This window comes from Anser cygnoides, chromosome 2 (genome assembly GCF_040182565.1).
Source record: "Anser cygnoides isolate HZ-2024a breed goose chromosome 2, Taihu_goose_T2T_genome, whole genome shotgun sequence".
Lineage (NCBI taxonomy): Eukaryota > Metazoa > Chordata > Aves > Anseriformes > Anatidae > Anser > Anser cygnoides.
The window spans coordinates 72,279,682-72,300,965 of NC_089874.1; the positions used below are offsets into that span (position 1 = coordinate 72,279,682).

At 43.6% G+C, this 21,284-nt stretch overlaps 1 protein-coding gene across 1 annotated transcript in view; it reads right to left on the reverse strand.

Annotated features, from left to right (window-relative positions):
* BMP6 (bone morphogenetic protein 6) overlaps positions 1-21,284 on the reverse strand; it is a 92,826-nt gene that overhangs the window by 26,226 nt on the left and 45,316 nt on the right. The window contains exon 2 of the mRNA XM_048072067.2: positions 2,717-2,909. Coding sequence (XP_047928024.1) covers positions 2,717-2,909 — 193 coding nt within the window. The remainder of the gene's footprint in view (positions 1-2,716; positions 2,910-21,284) is intronic.

A 21,284-nucleotide genomic window follows, 5' to 3' on the forward strand; every position in this document is an offset into this window, starting at 1 on the left:
GAGCAGCCAGTTTCTCGAGGAGGATGTTGTGGGAAACGGTGTCAAAAGCCTTACTGAAGTCAAGGCAGACCACATCCACAGCCTTTCCCTCATCCACCAAGCGCGTCACTTTGTCATAGAAGAAGATCAGGTTCATAAAGCAGGACCTGCCTTTCATAAACCCATGCTGACTGGGCCTGATTGCCTGCTTGCCCTGCAAGTGCTGTGTGATGACACTCAAGATAATCTGCTCTGTGAGCTTCCCTGGCACTGAGGTCAAACTAACAGGCCTATAGTTTCCCGGGTCTACCTTCCGGCCCTTCTGGTAGATGGGCGTCACATTTGCTAGCCGCCAGTCGACTGGGACCTCCCCTGATAGCCAGGACTGCTGATAAATGATGGAAAGCAGCTTTGCCAGCTCTTCCGACAGTTCTCGCAGCACCCTCGGGTGGATCCCATCCAGCCCCATCGACTTGCATACATCTAAGTGCTGTAGCAGGTTGCCAACCATTTCCTCATGGATTGTGAGGGCCACATCCTGCTCCCCATCCCCTTCCACCAGCTCAGGGTACTGGGTATCTAGAGAACAACTGCTCTTGCCACTAAAGACTGAGGCAAAGAAGGCATTAAGCACCTCAGCCTTTTCCTCGTCTCTCGTCACTAAGTTTCCCCCCCATCCAGTAAAGGACAGAGATTCTCCTTAGTCCTCCTTTTCGTGTTAATGTATTTATAAATACATTTTCTGTTATCTTTAACAGCAGTAGCCAGATTGATCTCCACATGAGCTTTGGCCTTTCTAATTTTGTCCCTACACATCCTTACAACATCCTTATAATCCTTCTGAGTGGCCTGCCCTCTCTTCCAAAGATCATAAACCCTGTTTTTTTTCCTAAGCTCCAGCTACAACTCTCTGTTCAGCCAGGCTGGCCTTCTTCCATGCAGGCTCGTCTTTGGGCATGTGGGGACAGACCGCTCCTGAGCCTTTAAGATTTCCTTCTTGAGGAGTGCCCAGCCTTGCTGGACACCTCTACCCTTCAGAACTGCCTTCCAAGGGACTCTGCCAATCAGTGTCCTCAACAGCTCAGTCAGCCCTCCGGAAGTACAAGACAGCAGTTTTACTGGTCCCCCTCCTGACTTCACCAATAATAGAGAACTCTATCATTATGTGGTCACTCTGCCCAAGACAGCTCTTGACCACCACATCTCCCACCAGTCCTTCTCTGTTTGTGAACAGAAGGTCCAGCAGGGCACCTCCCCTGGTAGGCTCACTAACCAGCTGCGTCAGGAAACTATCTTCCACGCTCTCCAGAAACCTCCTAGACTGCTTCCTCTGAGCTGTGTTGCACATCCAGGATATGTCTGGGAAGTTGAAGTCCCCCACGAGGACAAGAACCAAAGATTTTGCAACTTTTGCTAGCTGCCTGTAGAATTCCTCATCTGTCTCCTCATCCTGGTTTAGCAGTCTGTAACAGACCCCCACCAGGATGCTTGCCTTGTTGGCCTTCCCGCTGATCCTAACCCATAGGGACTCAACCTTATCATTCCCAGTCTTAGCCTCAAGTTCCACAACATCAAAACACTCTCTAATATAGAGAGTCACACCACCACCCCTTCTGTGCTGCCTGTCCCTTCTGAAGAGCTTATAGCCAGTCATTGCAGCACTCCAGTCATGGGAGCAGTCCCACCACGTTTCAGTGATGGCAACCAAGTCATAGCTAGCCTGCTGCACGATGGCTTCCAGCTCCTCTTGTTTGTTGCCCATGCTGCTTGCATTAGTGTAGATGCACTCCAGCTGGGCCATTGCCAGCTTCCCAGACCCTGACATTGCTCCCCCTGGCACACCTCTAACAAGACTTATTCCCTCCCCGTCCCCCATCCCCTTTCCTATCTAGTTTAAAGCCCTCTCAATGAGCCCTGCCAGCTGCTGCGCTAGTGTCTGTTTTCACTTTCGAGACAGGTAGGACCCATTTGCACTTAGCGGGCCAGGTGCTGAGTAAAGCACCCCATGGTCAAAAAAACCAAGATTTCTATGTTGACACCAGCCTCTGAACCGCTTGTTTATCAGGTGGGCTTTCCGGGTCCTCTCTGTACCACTCCCTGCCTCTGTAGGGATGGAGGAAAGTACGACCTGTACTCCCGCTCCATCTACTAATCGTCCCAGTCCCCTAAAGTCCTGTTTGATAGCCTTCAGGCTTCTTTCTTCGATATCATCTCTGCCAGCCTGGACTATCAAAAGAGGATAGTAGTCAGAGGGGCGAACTAGGTTAGGAAGCTTTCTGGCAGTGTCCCTGACCCTGGCCCCAGGGAGGCAGCAGACTTCCCTACGGGTACGGTCAGGTCGACAAATAGGGCCCTCTGTTCCCCTGAGAAGGGAGTCGCCTACAACGATCACCCTTCTTTCTTTCTTAGTGGAAGCAGTCTTGAGGCATGGAGTCAACTTCCTCGCCCTAGGCATCCTCCTGGGTAGACTGTTCACCTCATCCTCACCCACCGGTCTCTCAAGCTCCAGGGCCTCAAACCTGTTGTGTATGGGCACCTGGGGAGGCAGGGCCGGTAGGGAGGGGGGTTGCCTGCGATGTTGAGCAGGGACCTGTTTCCATTCCTCCTCATCTCCTATGTCCCCTCCCTCTGCTCGACATGGCAGGGGGTCCACCACTGCTTGGGATGTCTCACCCCATTGCCTTTCCTTCAAGCCTTGCAGGGAGCTGCCCCACAGGTCTATCTCCCACTCGCCTACCTGTTTGGATGTTCATGCAGCACTTGGTAGATGCTGATAAGGAAGGTTTGGTTTTTAAAGCTCTCCACCACGCAGTCCTTGTAGATCCGAAACTCAGCGGCTGTGACAGCCTCTCCCTCAGGAATCTGAGACAAATTGAACTTGAACTCCTTGTGGTGCTGCTGGTGAGGCGTGAATTCCTTGTCATACTCAACTGCAGATGAAGAGAGGGAAGACAAGAAAAAAAGGAACCATGACTAAAATTTAAAAACAAAAGGTCTTCTCATGCTGCCACCTGTTCCTTCAAGAAAACAGAAATCAGATTTATTCTCCAAACACAGACTTGGCAAGTGCCAGAAAAGCTTCTGCAGCTAAAGCCTACAGTACTTTGAAAAGATGGATGTTCATCTTCTCTAGCCTATGCCTTTGAGATTTCAATATTTATTTTTTTTTTTAGAGAAAAGTCAGCTTTGACAGGTGAAATATGACCATGCCTGTTGCTCCTTTTTAGAATATTTCACAACAACTCTGAAGCTGGTACCTCCCCCACCATTTTCCACCTATGGATCTCCATGTTGTTTATGGCATTTCCATAAGCCTCACACCTCTCTTCCAACAGGAGATGATTAGCTTCCTTTTATTTTAAGGCAAAACATAAAGGCAAAGACAGAATTAACGTTAGCACAAGGTCAACCAGTTCCCTAATGGTCCTAAAAGCAGCTGCTTTCTGGCTCCTAGGTTTGTGCTTTGGCTGTCAGACTTCCTTGTGATCAGAGTAAGATTAACATGGCATTTATCTCAAGAGTTAAACCTAACCAAACACTGTGCTTGCCTTCCTTTGCAGTAGCTTATTTGAGACTGAGAGCTGCGAAGAAGTGACCTCTTCTGCTTTCTGTAGTCATCCTCCCTGGCCTCAACCCTCCCCAGGTAAGCTGTCAGGTATGGATTTTCAGACAGGTGCAAACAAAAAGCCCTCCTTCTTCAGGCCTGAGGATTTGCATTTTCTCTGTTTCAGGCTCCATTTGCAAACTTTACTTCTCATCCCATTCTTGTAGTACTTTACTACATCTAGTTATAGTCTGATTTGAATTTAATGTTCATTATTTCTTCTAATTTTCTATTAGTAATTGCTTAAAGCATTAACATGTTATATAAACATATATAATTACATCTTTAAAGCCCTAGGGAGAAGGAAAACTAAAACCAAAAAACTGTTCCCACCCATGCAACTGAAGCAGCATACGTCAGTGAGGGATCAGTTCACCATTATATTATCATTAGAGACATGATTAAATTCAGAGGAGGCAGTGATGGAAGTGCAGATTCCTTTTCACTTCAGTCTTTGTGCTCACTTCTTGTTGCCTTTTTTCCCCTGCTCCTCACTGATACATCAAACTGCAAGAGCATCCACCAGACTAACGTCACAACAGCCTGTGAGACAAGCCACAGTCCCTGTTTTGCAGATGCAATACTGAGTCACAAGGAGAGTGACTTGTCCACAGACAGGCTTGTGGCAGAGCCAGGAATGATGGCCAACAAACCTGACTTTCACTGCTTTACCCACAGGTGACCTCCCTGGAGAGCAGAAACCTCTCCTGGCTGCTGGAAACAGCCCATGGAGATTTTGCTCTCTACCTTTCCTGACTGCCTGTTCCTCTTCATTCCCCAGTGCCAGTTTCGTCTGTCTCCTCTCCCTTTCCTTTGGCAGCCCTTTCGTGTGAGCTGCCTCATCTAGCTGGATGCACATCCTGGCTCCCTGTGAGACACTTAGTCACATCCTTCTCTTTGAAGCTCGCCTGGAAATCCTTTCACCTCCACATGACTGCCATGGAGCATTTCGTGGGACACCGCGCCTTGAGATACTGCCTTAAAAGCTGCCACAGTGCAAACAAAACTGCTGTCGAAGTCAGAAGCTGCTGCCAATTTTGGCATGCTCACATTATTAACTGAGCAGTTTACATGTCAAATGACTGAAAGCTGTGGGTGACGAGACCCTGAGACTTCCAGAAAGGAGGTGGTAATTCCCAGCATCTCCATCACAGATTGCTCCAAGCTAAACGATGCAATGCCACCAAGCAATTAAATAGGTAGCCACCAGTTATGGGTGACCCTCTGAAGCACTTGTCCCTGCTTTTAACCAGGAATAACCCCAGAAATGCTGGGCTGGTTGATGAGACTTGTGCGGATGCTGGCCAGAAAGGGACCTGACCTGCCCAGTGCCTGAGTTGCCCCAAAGCACAACACATCCCCCAAAACAGAGTGGCCACGTATTTTCAGAAACTTGCAAGGGTCCAACCACTCAGAAGCTGCGTTCAGCCATCTGCAGCAGATCGATGTGCCCAGCCTGGCCTTGTAGCTTGCTGCTACAAGGAGAGAGGATGTAATTAATGGTGAGGGAACATCTGCATCAGCCGTTTTGGAGAGACGGAGGGGATGAAGCAACAAGTCTCGATTTAGAACTTGTAACGTCCTTGCTTGCGGGTGCAACAACCTGCTGAAACCCTCATCCCCTCCTGCCTTGCCAATGGGATGAGGGCAAGATGCACTGCAGAAAGACTGCTTTCCCCCAGGCTCATGGCTGAGGACAACAGGCAGCAGCCCCACTGTGCATGGTAAAGACCTACAAGAACAAGGGGAAGGACACCACTGGGATGAGCAGCAGACCCCAGGCAAGAACCAAGCCAGGGAGACAGGCAGGGTGCAGGAAAACCTCAGTGACACAGGAAAGAAATAGCCATGGGAATGCCCCCACACCTCCTGCCAAGGCATAGTGTGGCAGTGCAGAGCCATCCCACCGGGCCTGCAGCAGGGACACGGCGCTTGGTGCGAGGGGAACAGCCACTTTCTGCAGCTACTTGCGGACCTACGCTACAAAATTCACAGTTTAAAACAGAAATAGCACTACCCCTCTGCTAAAAAGTCAAACGCATCCACAAAAGGGAAAAAAAAACACCCAAACACCCACCACTGAGCATCAAAAGTAGATGCAGGTACAGCTTTTGACTCTGAGTACCCTTTCCCAGTTTGCAACTTGTGTGATATGTTTACAGTAGTATTTTCCTGTTTTTTAAAAATTTCTTCCTTTCTCCCTGTCCTTGTGTGAACACCCCGGACAATCACAGAAGCTGACCACACTGTTTATGGGGGAAGCATTCAAACTGATTTTGTTATCAGGGCTGGGAGAGTAAACAACCTGAAACACACACACAAGGAAACCTTTTTTTAATCCTTCAGATTAAGTAATTTTGCTTCTTCTTTTACAAGAAATGCACATTCAGAAAGGCTTTAAGTGGATGGTGTCCCTTTCAGCTATGTTCAGTGTCCCTGCATCATCACAGGGTGGAAAAAAAGCCTACATTAAGCTTGTATGAAGCAAGTATAAAAGTTTAATGAGTTGGAAAGTTTTTCTGGCTATGTATCTTCCCATGATAGAATGGAGGGTGGGTTTTTTTTCTTCGTGGGAGTGGTGAGATATTTAAGTTCTATATACTCATTGTCACCCCATCAAGTTAATAATCAACTGTTTTCATTCAGCAAGACAGTTTAAAAATATAAAATGCCAACAGTTCCTCTCTGGGGGCTTTTTACCCCTGGAAACAGCTCATTTTTAACAAAGAAGTCAAGTTTTAGAACAGTAAAATTTGGAAAGGCAAGACCCAAGCTGCTGCTTCCCAGGATTACCCAGTTTGTATTGCTATCACATTACATCGCATCAGATGATCTATTATTCAAAATGCAGATGGCGCATGCCAAGATGCAAGGCAACAGCAAAAAGGAGAAATCATTTCTCAAGCTGCTTTCCTTTTTCCTTTTTTTTTTTTTTTTTTCTCTCCCACGGGAATTTGTTCAGGTTGGTCTGACCAGCGACACGGTCAATCCAAAGCTGATTTCTGCTTGAGGATGGACATGTGCAAGTCCCAGCTTCACAAAACCCTTGCAGAGAAAATCAGACAGCTCATGGCTGGGCAGGTTGAACACCAGTACATCAGGAACAAGCCAGGCTAAAATAGGGATGGTAGGGTACTGACACAAACTGTAACCCTCTAAAATTCATCCTCAGGGTCACCCTCATTCTGAGCATTATTACCCATTAGTTGAAGTAGCTCCTTGGAGGCTACAGATCCAGGTTTGCAAGTCACAAGCAAAGTAGGATCCAAGCTATGGGCTTTGGGACTATGGGGGAGTTGCCCCCAAGTTTTCATTACAACTCTCTCTGGGCAGAATGGATAAGCACACACAAACAGTTAACAGAGAACCGTGCCAGTAGCTCTTTACATTCCCCTTTACAAATATTTTTAAATATTATACGAACACAACACTATTGTTGAGCAGTTAAAAAGGCAAGAATGTCAAAATTAGGGTTACTGTGGTTCTGAATTTTGTGTATTCTAATTCTAAACTAGTTTTGCAATGGCCAACTTCAGCACAAGATGTCCTTGGTTTAAAAATAACATACTGCTTACAGTACTTGCTACTTTAAAAGCACTGCACAAGGATAATAATAAAAACAAAATTAATTCAGAAATTAACACATTTTATCTATTTTGGTAACTATACCATCCGACTTCCATTTGAGAGTGTCACATACACCTTGGACCAAGGGAATCTAACCCTGATGACAGTCATTGAATGAACTCTCCTTGCACGTAGGAGCTTTCAGGATTTCTTTGGATCTGAAGTAACTAGTAAGCAGAAACAACAAGATAACAGTCTTTTCCGATTAAACACAATTTTCTTTTAGAATAACAACATGACTAACATGTCATGATATTTGGTGTTTTTCTCAAGTTCTCAGATGCTGAGAAAGTGTTAGGTCAGGTGTTCAGGTGACAGTCTCAACGGTGGCTTAAGAAAGTCTTTAGCTCAAACTCTAGGAGCTAAAGCCAAAAATATTAAAATACATACTCCAAACCTACAGCTATAAAAGCAAACATTTTACATATTATCTGGGTAGGTAGTTATAATTTCTGTGGCAACCTAGCTCCTTGGAGGGGGAGGAGAAGGAGAGGGACCACTGACACACAACTATTTGGGATGTGGCATTCTGCATCCATCCTGTCCCCAGCAAGCCTGAAACTTCTGAAGAACCTCTTGCACCCAAAGTGCTTCAGCAATGACTTGGCTTTGTAGGACCATCAAAACCACACTCCGGCAAAAGCAACCAGCATTCATCACCTGCTTATGGAGAGTGGGTTTTCTGCAAGTATTCAGAGGAATTAAATTTGAGTACATATACAAGACATTACTAGTCATTTCTTCTCAGCCTTCATGACCCCCTCCCTAATAAAATGAGAAAGCCCCTAAAACTAATAAATAAATAACAGCAAAAGGAGTAAGAATCAAAGTATAGGGCAGGATTAATATAGAAGTTAGCAGTACTTTTGTAAGTAACTAAGTAACTGACACACAGTGGGAGAGGACAGAAGAGAAGATTTCTGGCATGCAAGCTTTGTACATGCAAGATGAGGTACACTTCAGTGTAAGACCTGGTCTCCATTTGGATCTTACAGTTTGACTCCTGTGTCAAAAATCATGCTTATCCAGACCATCAGGCACCGGGACCTACAAGTTTGGAACCTGCAGCAAATCTTTTTTAACTCTGAAGAGATGTCCAGGATAGACCTGAAGCCTTGTCTGGATTTTCTGAATCTACCAGGTCAATCTAAAAAAAGACATCAAGTCTCCCTGTTAGCCCAACTGTGGAAACAGTGCAACTCTTACAGATTAAAACTGACTTTTATTACTAAAATATAAAGTATTTCCTAAATACTGTGTAAAAAAGAACAAAGAGTACACCCCAGAGAGTACAAAGCACCCATTCGACTTCTTACAATGGGAAGAAGAGAAATCTAAAAAGCTTCACACCTTCCTTCTGCTTGTTACAGGGAACAAACATTGAGTTGTACACCGAGTGCACCTGCAGATGTTGCATCTGTAGGCCAGCAAGCAGAACAGCTGACTCCTGGAAGCAGTGAGGATACATCAGGGAAAGTATTGCTGCTGCCTCTTGTTCACACTCAACTGTAGTGCACACCACTGCCAGATGGCCATCGGGATCAACAGCCCTGTGCTCTTACCACTGCAATGACACTCCACAACCACTACCCCTTAGGGATAGCACTGACCACTTCTTTCCAGTAAGGACCCAAAAGAAAGCAAAATCTCCTCATTCTCCAAACTAAGATCTATTAGCACACCATTTTACAAACAGTGAGCAAGAAAATTCTTTCAAATAGAAGATATGAAAGATGAGACATTAAAATAAAAGGTCTGAAAGCAAGGTGGGGATCATCTTGCTGTCAGCCTAGCACCTTCAAATGCCTTCCATGATCACAGCAACTCTGAACAACCCCTCAGGGTCTCAGAAAAGACTGCTTCTTTCCATAGCCACAGCCATGGTGGCAGCACCATCCCCTATGTCAAGCACATTCTCCACTGTTTCTAATGCCACCCTGAGACATGTCAGGTCTCCCTGGGTCTTTTTCTTCCTCCTTGAGTCCCTCTGCCTCCCAAACATCTCTCCTGGACCTGCAGTACTGCATCTCAGACACCATGAACAGACCAATCTCTGTCCTGATAGACAAGGGCACGTTGAAGCTCACTGGACATAAATAGTGAGCCTTTCCCATTTGCAACTGATTACACTCTTCACAATATAAGCAGCTTTTAAACAGAAAGAAGCCAAGATACATATGGCTGAATTTGGTATTGCACCTGCTGTTTATCCCTCTGAGTACAGCCAAGGTTGTCTAGAGACAAGGGCTAGCTACGCTACCACAAATGTAACGCAGTTGGAAGTTAATGCCTAGATAGCTTAAAAATAATAATAAAAGATTCAAGGCCAACAGAACTCCAAAAGGGCGCTTTCTTAGGAACGGCTGTAATATCACATCTGGGCCACCACAATATAAAGTGGAATTACTCCACTAACTTCAGTGGAGCAATGCCAGTTTACATCCGATGAAAACCTGGCTTTATACTCCAGAGCTGCGAGTGCCAAAAGAGAATGATTCGGAAAAATAACCCGTCGTTAATCCAACCCCAATGTAATTATGGAGATTAAATTTAAACAATAGCAAATCACTCTCTAAACATAGCATTCTGTAGCAGAGCTTCAAAGGAGGAGGGCCTTCTACTTTTGGACGAAAAATACAACTGAGCTCCTCTTTGTCTCTTTGCACTGGGAATCAAGCTGGAACCAACTTGTAAAATCAGATTAAAACAGTTGCACAACAGCTTCCTTTCAGGACTCCTGAACCAGAGAGCCATCTAAAAATCAAAATAATGCACTAACTGAACATAAAATACCCACGGGACACCAGAGAGTACTAAAGGGTATTTCCACACTCTCCACCAAGACGCCTATTGTATGGACAGCAAGGCGTTCCCTCTGCAGCAGGCAGGACTGGGGACCAGCTTGCACCAGCATGTGCAAGGGTGAGGAGGGGAGACATCCGTGGGTGCTTCACGGGGCTAACTGTGAGAGGCTGGCTGCAGACCATGGGCATCTCATCCACAGCATTAACTTTTGGGATTCCTGTGCTGTCCCCTTCTTCGCAGAGGCAGCCTCCTCCTACATCTCCTCCCCACAGCTTCTGAATACAAACATTAATGAAACTGGTATTTTCATTCCATATGCTGGCACATATGGCAGGTCCCTGTACTGAAAACAGTGTTGTATCTTAGGAAAACAAAACATCTTTCTGCTTAAGCGATGCCAAATTGCTTTATCAAAGGCACTACTGTTTGCATTTTTGTGGCAATATTAATGCAGTTCCCACTGAGAAGCTGATAAAGACCCTGACTGCACAAAACACCCCTCTGGAATAAGTGATCCGCAGCTATTTCTGTATCAAGTTTCCAAATAATTTATGATTAAAATAACATTATGCTTTCCAAACCCCATGTGTACTTCACAGCCAAGCTTCGTACAGGCAGAGGCAGCGTTTGTGGGAGTAGCCAGTGCCACCCACCCAGTGGCAGCTACAGGCAACCAACAGAACTCTGCTGCCACACACAGAGGGGCGAGGACACCCCTGCCCCGCTCCTCTTCTCTCCCTTGGCTCTTCGTTTGCACCCGTGGCTGCTTTTCCTGTCCTCCGGGCTTGACACAGGTCACGCTACTTTTGCTGCTGGAATCGCTGTTCACGTGGCAGCTCCCTGCAGTTGTGCAGCTGCCCAGGGCGCATCGACCGGATCCTGAAATGTTTTCAGGGATTTTTAAACATTGTAGCAGCCGCCTGGCTTATCTTGCATCCTCTCTGTAAATTATCTGCCCTTCAGTAGGAATTTAAGGCAGTCCCAACCAATTCACTTGTGCACTTGAGCTAAATTTCAAAACTGAAGTTGTGCAAAGTGGAAAACATTTTTAACTTCATTACATTTCCCTCTCACCTTTTTTCCAGACAGCTTTCGTATTGATCAGCAAAACTGAAAATCAACTAGCAGCAATCAGGAAAGTGGGCAACATAAAAATGTTTGCAAGCTACGTTCATTTTGTCGAGTACTCATCTCTTTGCATCACAGGCAGTTTTCCATGTAATAGCCCAGCTGAAAAAGGTATCTCCTGACACTACACAATCACTCCCTGTAAAAATAGTGCCTGCAGCATTTAAGATTTTATAAATTATTGAAAATGTTTAATCCATCACTCAATAAAAGTCCTTTTAAAAAAAGCTGCGACTGGAGCATCACATGACTTGTGACTCCCGTGGACACCGTAAGTTGTGTCACTGAGCATTATGATTTAGTGTTTAGTATTTTACACAGGGCTCCAATTCCAAATGACTGCATGATGCAGTGTCTGGCCAAATCAAGCATCTCCATGCACCACATAAGAGCAGGGGCTTTAGGGAGTTGGCAGGGTGCTTGGTGAAAAAATGGCAATAAGAAAAAAAGAACTGAAGGACAACAGAATTGTTATCAAAAAGAGAAAAGTGATACAAGAAAGGCAGGAAATACTGCACCCAGTGAGGGCAGAATGATGGCAGGGTTAAGAACAAGTAAAACCACTGTACAGAGATGTCAAAAGCTCTCAGTGTTCAACGGGATCACAAAACAGCCCTCTGGGAGAGTCAAGGGGACAAGATGCTGTAGTTCTGAAGACTGAGGACAGAGAAGGTGTGATGAGTTTGAAGACATTTGGTCATTCCTCCTGGTCATGTGTATTTGTCTAAGGAATAGTGTGTTTTGGGAGCAAACCCCGTCACTACTTCCATTTGTTGCATGTTGGTTTGGCACACCGATTTGGAGGAAATATCTCCAACACTTGACTAGGACTGGAGGCTCTGAACCACCACTGGGGTCTTGCACCACCATGGTACCAGAATAACCCCTGTCCACCTGTAGGAGCCAGGTGCTCAGAAGACATCAGACCACACAGAAGTACCAGAGCACCCTTGCTACACCCACTGATTAAAAAAAAAAAAAAAAAAAAGTATCACATTGCTTTAACAACCTGCATAGGGGTAAAGAATTTCATCTCCTAAAAAAAAAAAAAAAAAGGAAAAAAAGCCCCAGTTTCCCTAGCCTCTTTTCTCTAAGCCTTCCTTTTCCATTATTTTTCACATCCCTGTATCCCCCAGTGACCAGAAGCATACTTAGAATGCTTCTGTCCATCTGATAAAGAGATTGGAGGCTGCAGCCCCATGTCAGGCAAGGACCCACGGGGCACACAGTTTCTGCTTCTGGCCGCAGCTCCCAGCGCATCAAAAGCCCAAAAGATACAATGCTTTGGGGAAGCTGGGAGAATCCCAGTCAGGGTGGGAAATGATAGGAAAAAGTAAGACTTGAGGAAAACCATCGTTAAAAGAACTACTAAAATGGGATTTGTGGAATAATCCTTAGTTCCACACAGTTGGCCTGACTTTAACACAGTAGCATAGCTGGGTAGTTCACCTGAAAAACATCCAGCAGGAAAAGGGACAGCCTCTGCCAAGTTCTTTCTCTTTATATATTTTTCTTTTTTTTTTTTCCCATTCTCAATTTCACCAGATACACAAAGCAACCCTTACGATCTAGGCATTTAAAATCAAAGTTACATAAGTTACATACAACTGGTCTTAAAGTAACAGCAAATAATTGACTCGAAGTGCACAGGTTAACAATTAATTGAGGAAATTAAACCGCAATGATTTAAAATGCAACCCAGTAAGTAGGCATTTCTGACTTTCAGCCTATCTTGACTATTTTCCTTAAGTAATCAGGGTCCTGAAAACAGCAGTTAAAAGGAACAAAAGGGAATGTGTTAAAATTCCCAGCAGAGCTGCTTGCCCACAAATTAATTTTCAGACATTTGGCTTCTACATCTTTGCTCTTTGCAATTCGTGTCCCGGCTGTTTGACGATTCTAGCAGTTTTCTGCCCCACCCAATGCAGCCTTGTCATTACTGATTTTATTTTTCCGCTGCTTCTCTCTTAGTAATGCCCTCCTCTCTTGCCTTGACTGGTCACATGCTATCCTTGGATGAAAACATCAAAACCCTGACAATTTTTAGTAAATATATATATAGAGAGAGATTTAAATAAGAATCCACAACCAATTTCAAATCTTGGTCTTGAAATCTGTCTTTTATCCTTTATCATGCTTTAAGTGTTTTTAATGTTGTCAACAGCTGAATTGCCCAGACACAGATTTTGGTTCATGACTCAGTGGCAAGCACATTGGTTACAAAAAATTCAGCTTTTTTAGAAGTCTTTTAACATCTTTCTTCTTTTTTTATTTTTTTTCAAGTTACTGCAACATGGCAATGCTATAGCTCTGACAGTGTAAGAAGGACTCCAGGGAGACAACTGCTGTACCTGGTTGATTTTTGGTTGGGTTTCAGCAAGAAAACCGTCAACCATCAGAACGTTTGGATCAGGCTAGCTTTTCAACACACTCTCTTTAAGACCATATAGACAGTAGGGTAACGTGACAAGTAAAAACATTTTCAATGCATGTGCATGAAATCATTTTTACCTCTGACCACTAAACCAACCTTAACAAGCGGTGTTCTTGCCTGCGAGAATGAATGCTTTTACTGCAGTCGTCCCAAACAGACAGCAAGGCTAAAGCTTTGGGTAACATTTGCATGCAGAAGAGAGCCCAACAATGACATTAGATGTCCTAGGAAAGAGCTTCCTCCAGTTGAAATAGGAGCACAGGAACTTCAGTGTTGTGTACTTTATGTTATTAGCTGCAGCTGCTATCATACTTGGAGAAATCTCCAACTCAGAAACAGCAGTGATGAAGCACTCCAAGATGAGTAATAATATGCTTGATATTAAGGGAGGGGGATAAAAAGGCTTTTAAAAAATGCACTCTCTGGTAGAATAACAGTCTCTCAGAGAATACAGAGAATTACTAGGCAGAAAACAGTGCAGGAAACCAGAAGGAAAACACACCACATTTAAAGTGTTGTCTCCATTAAACTGAAATTGAGGCAAAGGGGCCGACATGGAGAGGAAACCCCTTGTATTTACCTAACCGTGTGAATGCTAATGTTCACATGTGTGTTGTAATAAGATTGACGACTTTGAAAGCTCTAATCAGTAGGTGCATGAGCAAATATTTGTTCTGATCCATTCCAACTCTCTGTGGTTTGTAAATCCCCAAGAAAAAAAGAAAAAAAATCATCAGAACAAACCAGTCTAGACCACAGATTTTGGCTACTTGACGCTATTTAGAAAATTACAGGAAATAGGCCAACTCCGAGGAGGTTTTTTTGGCAGGGTTTTCTGTTTGTTTTCTGAAGACCTGTGAATACCTGATTTACACACACTTGCCCGGGTAGCCTAAAAGAATCCTTTCAGGCATTCTTTAAAGCCTTGTCACCGCAATATAGAATTCCACATAGGTGATGTCTAAGCGAGGTGTTGATATATACAACCTCTCAGACTCCTTCTGACCCATGCTTTTCATCCAAAGGCATAAAAAAAAAAAAAGCCCAAATAATAACACCTTTGTATTTCAAGATCCTCAAGAGTTTCTAGCAGCATTATTTCTCTTCCTGTTAGCCAAATGCATGGAAAGAATCACTTGATGATGTTTTCATCAGAGGAAAATCTAAGCTGGAAAATACTTTAGATAGAGGGCTAAACTTATCGGGGATAGCATCCATTTAGCATTAGAAGATCTTTCCATCCAGCGTTAGAAAACCTTTTCTATGGGACAAAGTTTCTGCCTTTGCCATGTGGAAAAAATCAAAAGCTTGAGCAACCCTGCTTCAGGCTGAGCCAGAGTCTGGGTGAAAGAGAACTCTCAGCAACTACTGTAGGCATTGAGGTAAGACAGGGCATGTAAAAAAAAACACTGGTAAAAACAATAGGTTTTCTAACAAGTATTTCCATTAGAAATACTTTTCTAATAATTATGATCTTCATATCTTGGATTACTTTTTCAATTAGGGAACACAAAAAACTCGGATACTTTTAGTGGGAACACATATCTGTGTTCAACAAAGACTAGCTTTCATTATAAATATATACATATATTAAAAAAAAAAAAAAAGCTGATGCTCAACAACTGTGAAATTGATACAAGTCTTCCTGTGCATCTGTTTTAACCTCACATTCCTGGTACAAATTCAGGAAAAAGTTTTTTTTTCCTCTGCCACATCTTGCTGCTGCTCCTTCACAGCTGCTTGGGGTGACAAGAGCAGCACTGATGCAGCAACAGCAGCAGGAATAGTTATCCTGCATTCAATGCATCATTTGCCACAGGACCTACACAAGTTGCATCTCATCCAAAAAAGACACTGGGTATGGGTAATGGGCTGATACTGGCAGCCTGACCAATCTGAGGCAGGTCTATTATTATCTGTGATTTACTACAGTCATAAATTTGATTTGTCCTGGTGTGTCACAAATACATTCTGCTTGGGCACTGGGGGATTGCCAAGTGTAAACATCAAGCTTTTTAGATGGGTATCAGAAATAGTCTGATCATTAAAAAATAAATAAATAAGCAAGCCAATAGTCCTCTGCACACAGAAGACAGTGCAGTGGAAAGCCTCTGAAGCTGCCTCCAAATCTAAATTCTGCCACCAGAGCTTCCTCCCGTTCAAGGCATCTCCAAAAGAAACTAGGTTTTGCCCCTGCTCCCCTGTTGAAATCCATTTTAAAAGTCGTTGTTTTCAGGATGGATGGGACAGAGAAAAGAAAAAGTTTATGAACTAGTCTATCCATAAATATATAAAATGTTAGAAGGATTTGTCAGGGGCCTTTTTATTTTGATTATGTTGCTAAAGGCAAAATGCGCACTGATGAACTTCCCAAATTAATACATACATAAGGGCAGAATCAAATGCAAGTTGCTTCACTTCAAATAAACTGTAGTTTTGCTACTGTAAAACAAAATATCTCCATAAATTGTCTCTTTGTGTGAGCAACCATACCCACGTTACAGAAGGACCTCAGGATTCTTAAGAAAACAGAAGCAAAATTTGGCACACACTTCCTATGAGGACAGGCTGAGGAAGTTGGGGTTGTTCAGCCTGGAGAAGAGAAGGCTCCGGGGAGACCTTACAGCGGCCTTCCAGTACTGAAAAGACAAAGGGGAATGGCTCTAAAACGAAATAGGTTAGATTTAGATTATATATAAGGAAGAAATTCTTCACCATGAGGGTGGTGGGGCCCTGGCACAGGTTGCCCAGAGGAGCTGTGGATGCCCCATCCCTAGAGGTGTTCAAGGCCAGGCTGGATGGGGCTTTGGCAACCTGGTCTGGTGGGAGGTGTCCCTGCCCACGGCAGGGGGTTGGAACTGGGTGATCTTTAAGGCCCTTCCAACCCAAACCATTCTTTCATTCTATAACTCTATGCAAACAGTAAATGGAAGCAAAATAAAAGCCAAGAAAAATTAATACAGTGAAATGCCTTAATATTTGCTATCTGCTGATACACACAAACAGCCAATTCTCCAGTCAGCATCCTGTGCTCAACATTTGTGGGGTTCTGCATGCAGATTGAGAGAAGAGGCTGAAGCTGCATTTCTGTATGGCTCAGATAAGGCTGCAGAGGCATTTTCACTATACCCTTCCTCATCCTCAAGGTTCGTGTTTCTTGTACACATAGCTTTAATGTTGCACTTCCTGGTATGGATTAGTTTTCTTCTTCAAACTGACTGTTCTTGAAAGGCTGCACACTCTTAAATAACCAATACAGGCTGAGTCAAAAGCCTCTGGGGCAAATACATGCCATATTCAGAATATAGCAAACATTACTCCTTACCGCTCAGTGTGCCTTGTCCAAGGCATCCAACGATGCATGTTACAAGCTCAAACTTATGGGCATTAAGAAATGGCAAGATACTGCTTCTAAGGATCCCCTCCCATGCAGCTGCCTTTGCCAACAAAGTTAATGGTCTTGTTTGGTTTCCACATTATTAGAAAACAGAGCTTTAACAAGGAACACTACTGAATAAGCAGTGACATTTTCCTGTTTTTCTTCCTTTAGAAATTACTTACAAGGTTTACGAACACACCATCATGGCTCAGAGATCTTGCAGGTAAATATACACTAGATTTGGCAATGCCCTGCTTAAGAAGCCAAATGCCTCTTCCATGGGTAACATTTTCCAATGTTGAGACACTCAGTTTAAGTCTTAGGTGTTCAAAGTGTGCAAAAGTGCTCATCAGCTGCAATTGCCACCCACTTTCTATTTTAGAGCATTAAGTAAGGCAACAAGGCCTTGAATCCATAATTCATTGAGGTATTGCAATCACACTGCTTTTCACAGCATCTAAATCTCTTTCAGTATCTTTGCCTCAGCATTAAAAGCCAGTGCTCACAGGAACATGCCTGGTGATCCCCAAAAGCCAAGGACTACCACAGGGCTAGAAATGGAGGTGCCTTTTCCCAAAAGCCAAGGACTACCACAGGGCTAGAAATGGAGGTGCCTTTTCCCAAAAGCCAAGGACTACCACAGGGCTAGAAATGGAGGTGCCTTTTCCCAAACTCAAACACCTCTGAGGGGACGCTATTTAGCATCAGACTGGGACCAAAGTATAACAAAGATGAACTGGTGGAACAAAAATTCTGGAAAAAAAATGTTTTGCTGAAGTTACCATTTTATGCTTAACAGTACACAAAAACTCAAGCTTGTGAGAAAACAGAAATTACTAGATGAAAAGAAACAAACAGACTAATTTCACCTCAACTAATTCTGAAGATACTTAACTCATTTTTCTTTTTTCAATGAAATCAGCTGGCTCCTGAGAAATATTTCTATTCTAAGCAGAACTGTATTTTGCAATGTGAAACAAAATTTAGTCCCAAGTGCTCACCCGCTCCCATCTGCAACCCCAGCTACAGTTCTGGGTGTTTTCTGGGGCTGCCACCTCCACCAAGAAAAGTCCCAACCCCACAGGGAGATCAGACCAACATGGGGGAAGAAACAGAAACCCACCACAATTCCACCAAAGCAGCATTGATCCCTGTTCTAAGAAGCCTAAGAGCATTGGGCTGTACAGTGGTAGCACAGTACTTTTGACACACAGAAACACCAAAGGTCTTGCACACACCTCTGCTCTTAACAAGAGTCCCTCAACAAAAAGCACTGCAGGAGAAGTTAATTTATTAACTGATGTAACAACCACACCCTCCATGAACCTGCAGTAGGTATAAATTTATCAGAGCATTGTTAAGAATCCCATGAAAACCCACTTCCACAAAGGAAGCTCTCTCTAAGATATTTTACCAATTGCAGCTATTTGTTCCTGACATAAAAACAAACAGAAGTCTATTTGCTTTTGGTATTAAAAAAATGCTGTGGAAAGACCTTGGGAAACCAGAATGTAAATTATTTTGCAGTTTTCCTCACAATGTTTTTTGCTTTAAAAAAAAAAACTAAATATTTTGCTGGAATTTGTAGAAAATCTGTATTTTTAATACCAGTAGCATGTTGGACAAGAAAGGCAATTTCATGCTGGAAAATACTTGACTTGATTTTCCTTGTTTCCCAATAAAATTGGCTGACCTTTATTTGGCTGCTTACCAACATCAACTAAAGACTGACATCTGCTTTTTGATCTATGTGGGCAATAGAAAGTTTTCATTTGTTTAGATTTTATTTTGCATTCCTATAGATAGTAGAAAACTAACAAAATTTTGCACTTGCAGGAAATAGCATTCAGCTCACAAGGTATAGTAGTAGACACTCAGAGAGCCTAGAAAATAATATCACATTTCCTGAACAAGTACTGCATAATCTATTTAGCCTCTTAAAAATGTTTATTCACTATACATGCATGCACTTGCTAAACTTTACCTACATTACAACTATAACTGTAAAACGATCTGGATGCAGACTGTTTCCCAGTTTTTGCTGTAGACGTATCTGTGTTTCATAACCAGGAGAGGGATATGCAGAGCTCAGAAGCAGATGGTACCATCAAGGATCTGTGTAGGTGCATCAGTAAAGGAATAAACACCTCCCCTCATTTAATTACCATACACAATTGTATAACCACAGATAAACTACGTAACTCATGCACCACTACGTAACTTCTCCTGCCTACTTGGCTGAATCTCTGCCATGGTTCAAAGGGGTAAATGCTGTGTATACAAGTGACCGCCTTCCCTCTCATAAGACTCCCAGAAGTTGAGCTTTCCCCACCACCCCAGGCACAGATGAGTCAGCACTAGGTTGAATTTTGGGAAACACCAAGAGTACTTGCCGGTCCCTTGCAAACATCACCACTACTAGCCTCACTGAGGTGAACTGCTGATGTTGCATAACCAACACATCCTCAACGCTTCTCAGAAAAAGCCCTGCTTTGCCACTGACCATCTTCTCCTGCAGCATTTGCCTGTGTAAGCAGACATTCATACTCCTGCTCTTGAGTTCTTAGCTCAGTGGGCCTTCATGCATGCAGTTCATTCACTCTCAGCTGAGCTGTTTCTTTTCAAGCATATCATCCCTCATGCTCTTAGATACTCAGTAAAACAGCAACAGTCAGATGAGGTGTAAAAGCTAATGCTCATTTTGGTGATGAGAGACTGGTAGGTTGGTATGTCTACACAGATGTACTGTGCAAATTTTAAACACACTTTCTTCTTGTGTGTTGAGTTTGCATCCACATCATAAAGCTCTTAGGTCTGCTATACCAGCAAGTATTATCGAGGGAGGGAAATGGCTCTGCATCTAACTGATACACCCAGTGCTATACTAACTCCAGGAAATCAACGCTTGTCTCTGCCAGGAAGGAATAAGAGTCTCTGTGGCACATATACTCCATTCACTTCCCTTACCTCCTCAAAGAAGAGATTAAGACAATTCTTTAAAAATTAAATTCACATAAAATTACATACTTTTCACTTCACACATCAGATCACTTGTATACTGCATTCTCACAGACCCCTGGTGAGATACTGAGTGGAGACTATGCTGTGTGTCTTCCTAGCATCCTGAGAAGTTAGACAGGGAAGCAGGTTACCTAGTCATCCCCAGCATATTCACTTGCAGCACCTGGAGAGCAGTAACAAGGTCCTGCTTTAAGTTGCTGAGCAAAGAGCCTCATCAAAGGCACAAGAGGTTTGGAAGCATGAACTTCTGCACATTAGATTTAGTTCTGAAGATTTGGGCAAGGACAAAAAAAATATATATATTTTCAAGTTATTTGTAAGCCAGTTGAGAAGCACACCAAACAGAATCAGTGGAGCTGTGAAAAGCTTTTGACAGTGAAAATGGGAATTTTGGCCTCTCTCACACAAGCAATGCAGGTGAGAGGTGTGATGGAAGACTCTGCCGACTGTGAACCCCATGGCACTTTGGGACAAAGGCTTGGAGCGCTGCCCCAGTTCCTAGGGGCAAGAGCTCAAACACTGACTGACAGTTTCTAACTGGCTTAAAACTACATACGATGTGTTAGAGTTGAAGAGGGTTAAGCCACCTGACTAGAGGTAGCCAACTATGCTTTGAAACAAAGCCTTTTAAGACTAAGAATATTCAGTATAGTACTTTCAAAACTTCATGCTACTCTGCTCAAAGAGCTGGGGGTGGAGTGAAAACAGAGAAGACAAAGCCCCTTCCATAAACCATGGATTCAGCTGACCTTATGTCTACAAATAGTTTAAATCCCCAGGAAGAGTTTGCGAATGCCCAGCATAAATTCCCCATTCTTTGTCTATTGAACCTTTTCCTATTCTTCCACCCCCCAGTCCAGATGGAGCCTCAACTTCAGATATAAACCAATTCACCAGCTGCAAAGCCTTAAAAGAGATACTCATAATAAATCGCTCCTCAGGAAAAAATAAAAATCTCTTGCCATTGGCTTTCTCCTGGGTTCTGAAAATCCCTAATGGGTGGTGAGTGGGATGTGGTGAGTGGTCAGCAGTGTCTCCTGCACATACACAGTTTCTGCACAATCCTCTGAGGAGAACAGCAGTTGTCTGCATTTGATTTCCGAGCCACATTTTCATCCTTTTCTGCCTGCACCCAACCACAAAGAAAAATAACATCCGTGCTGTGCATTCTTTTCCCAATTCTAGAGCTGTTCGTCCACTTCTCCTCAGGACAGCTAATCTCCTATAAAGAGCTTCATCTCACAGCACAGCTAGATAAGCTGGGATGCGAACATCAGGACCGCCAGCATTTTTTTCTTTTTGGGGTG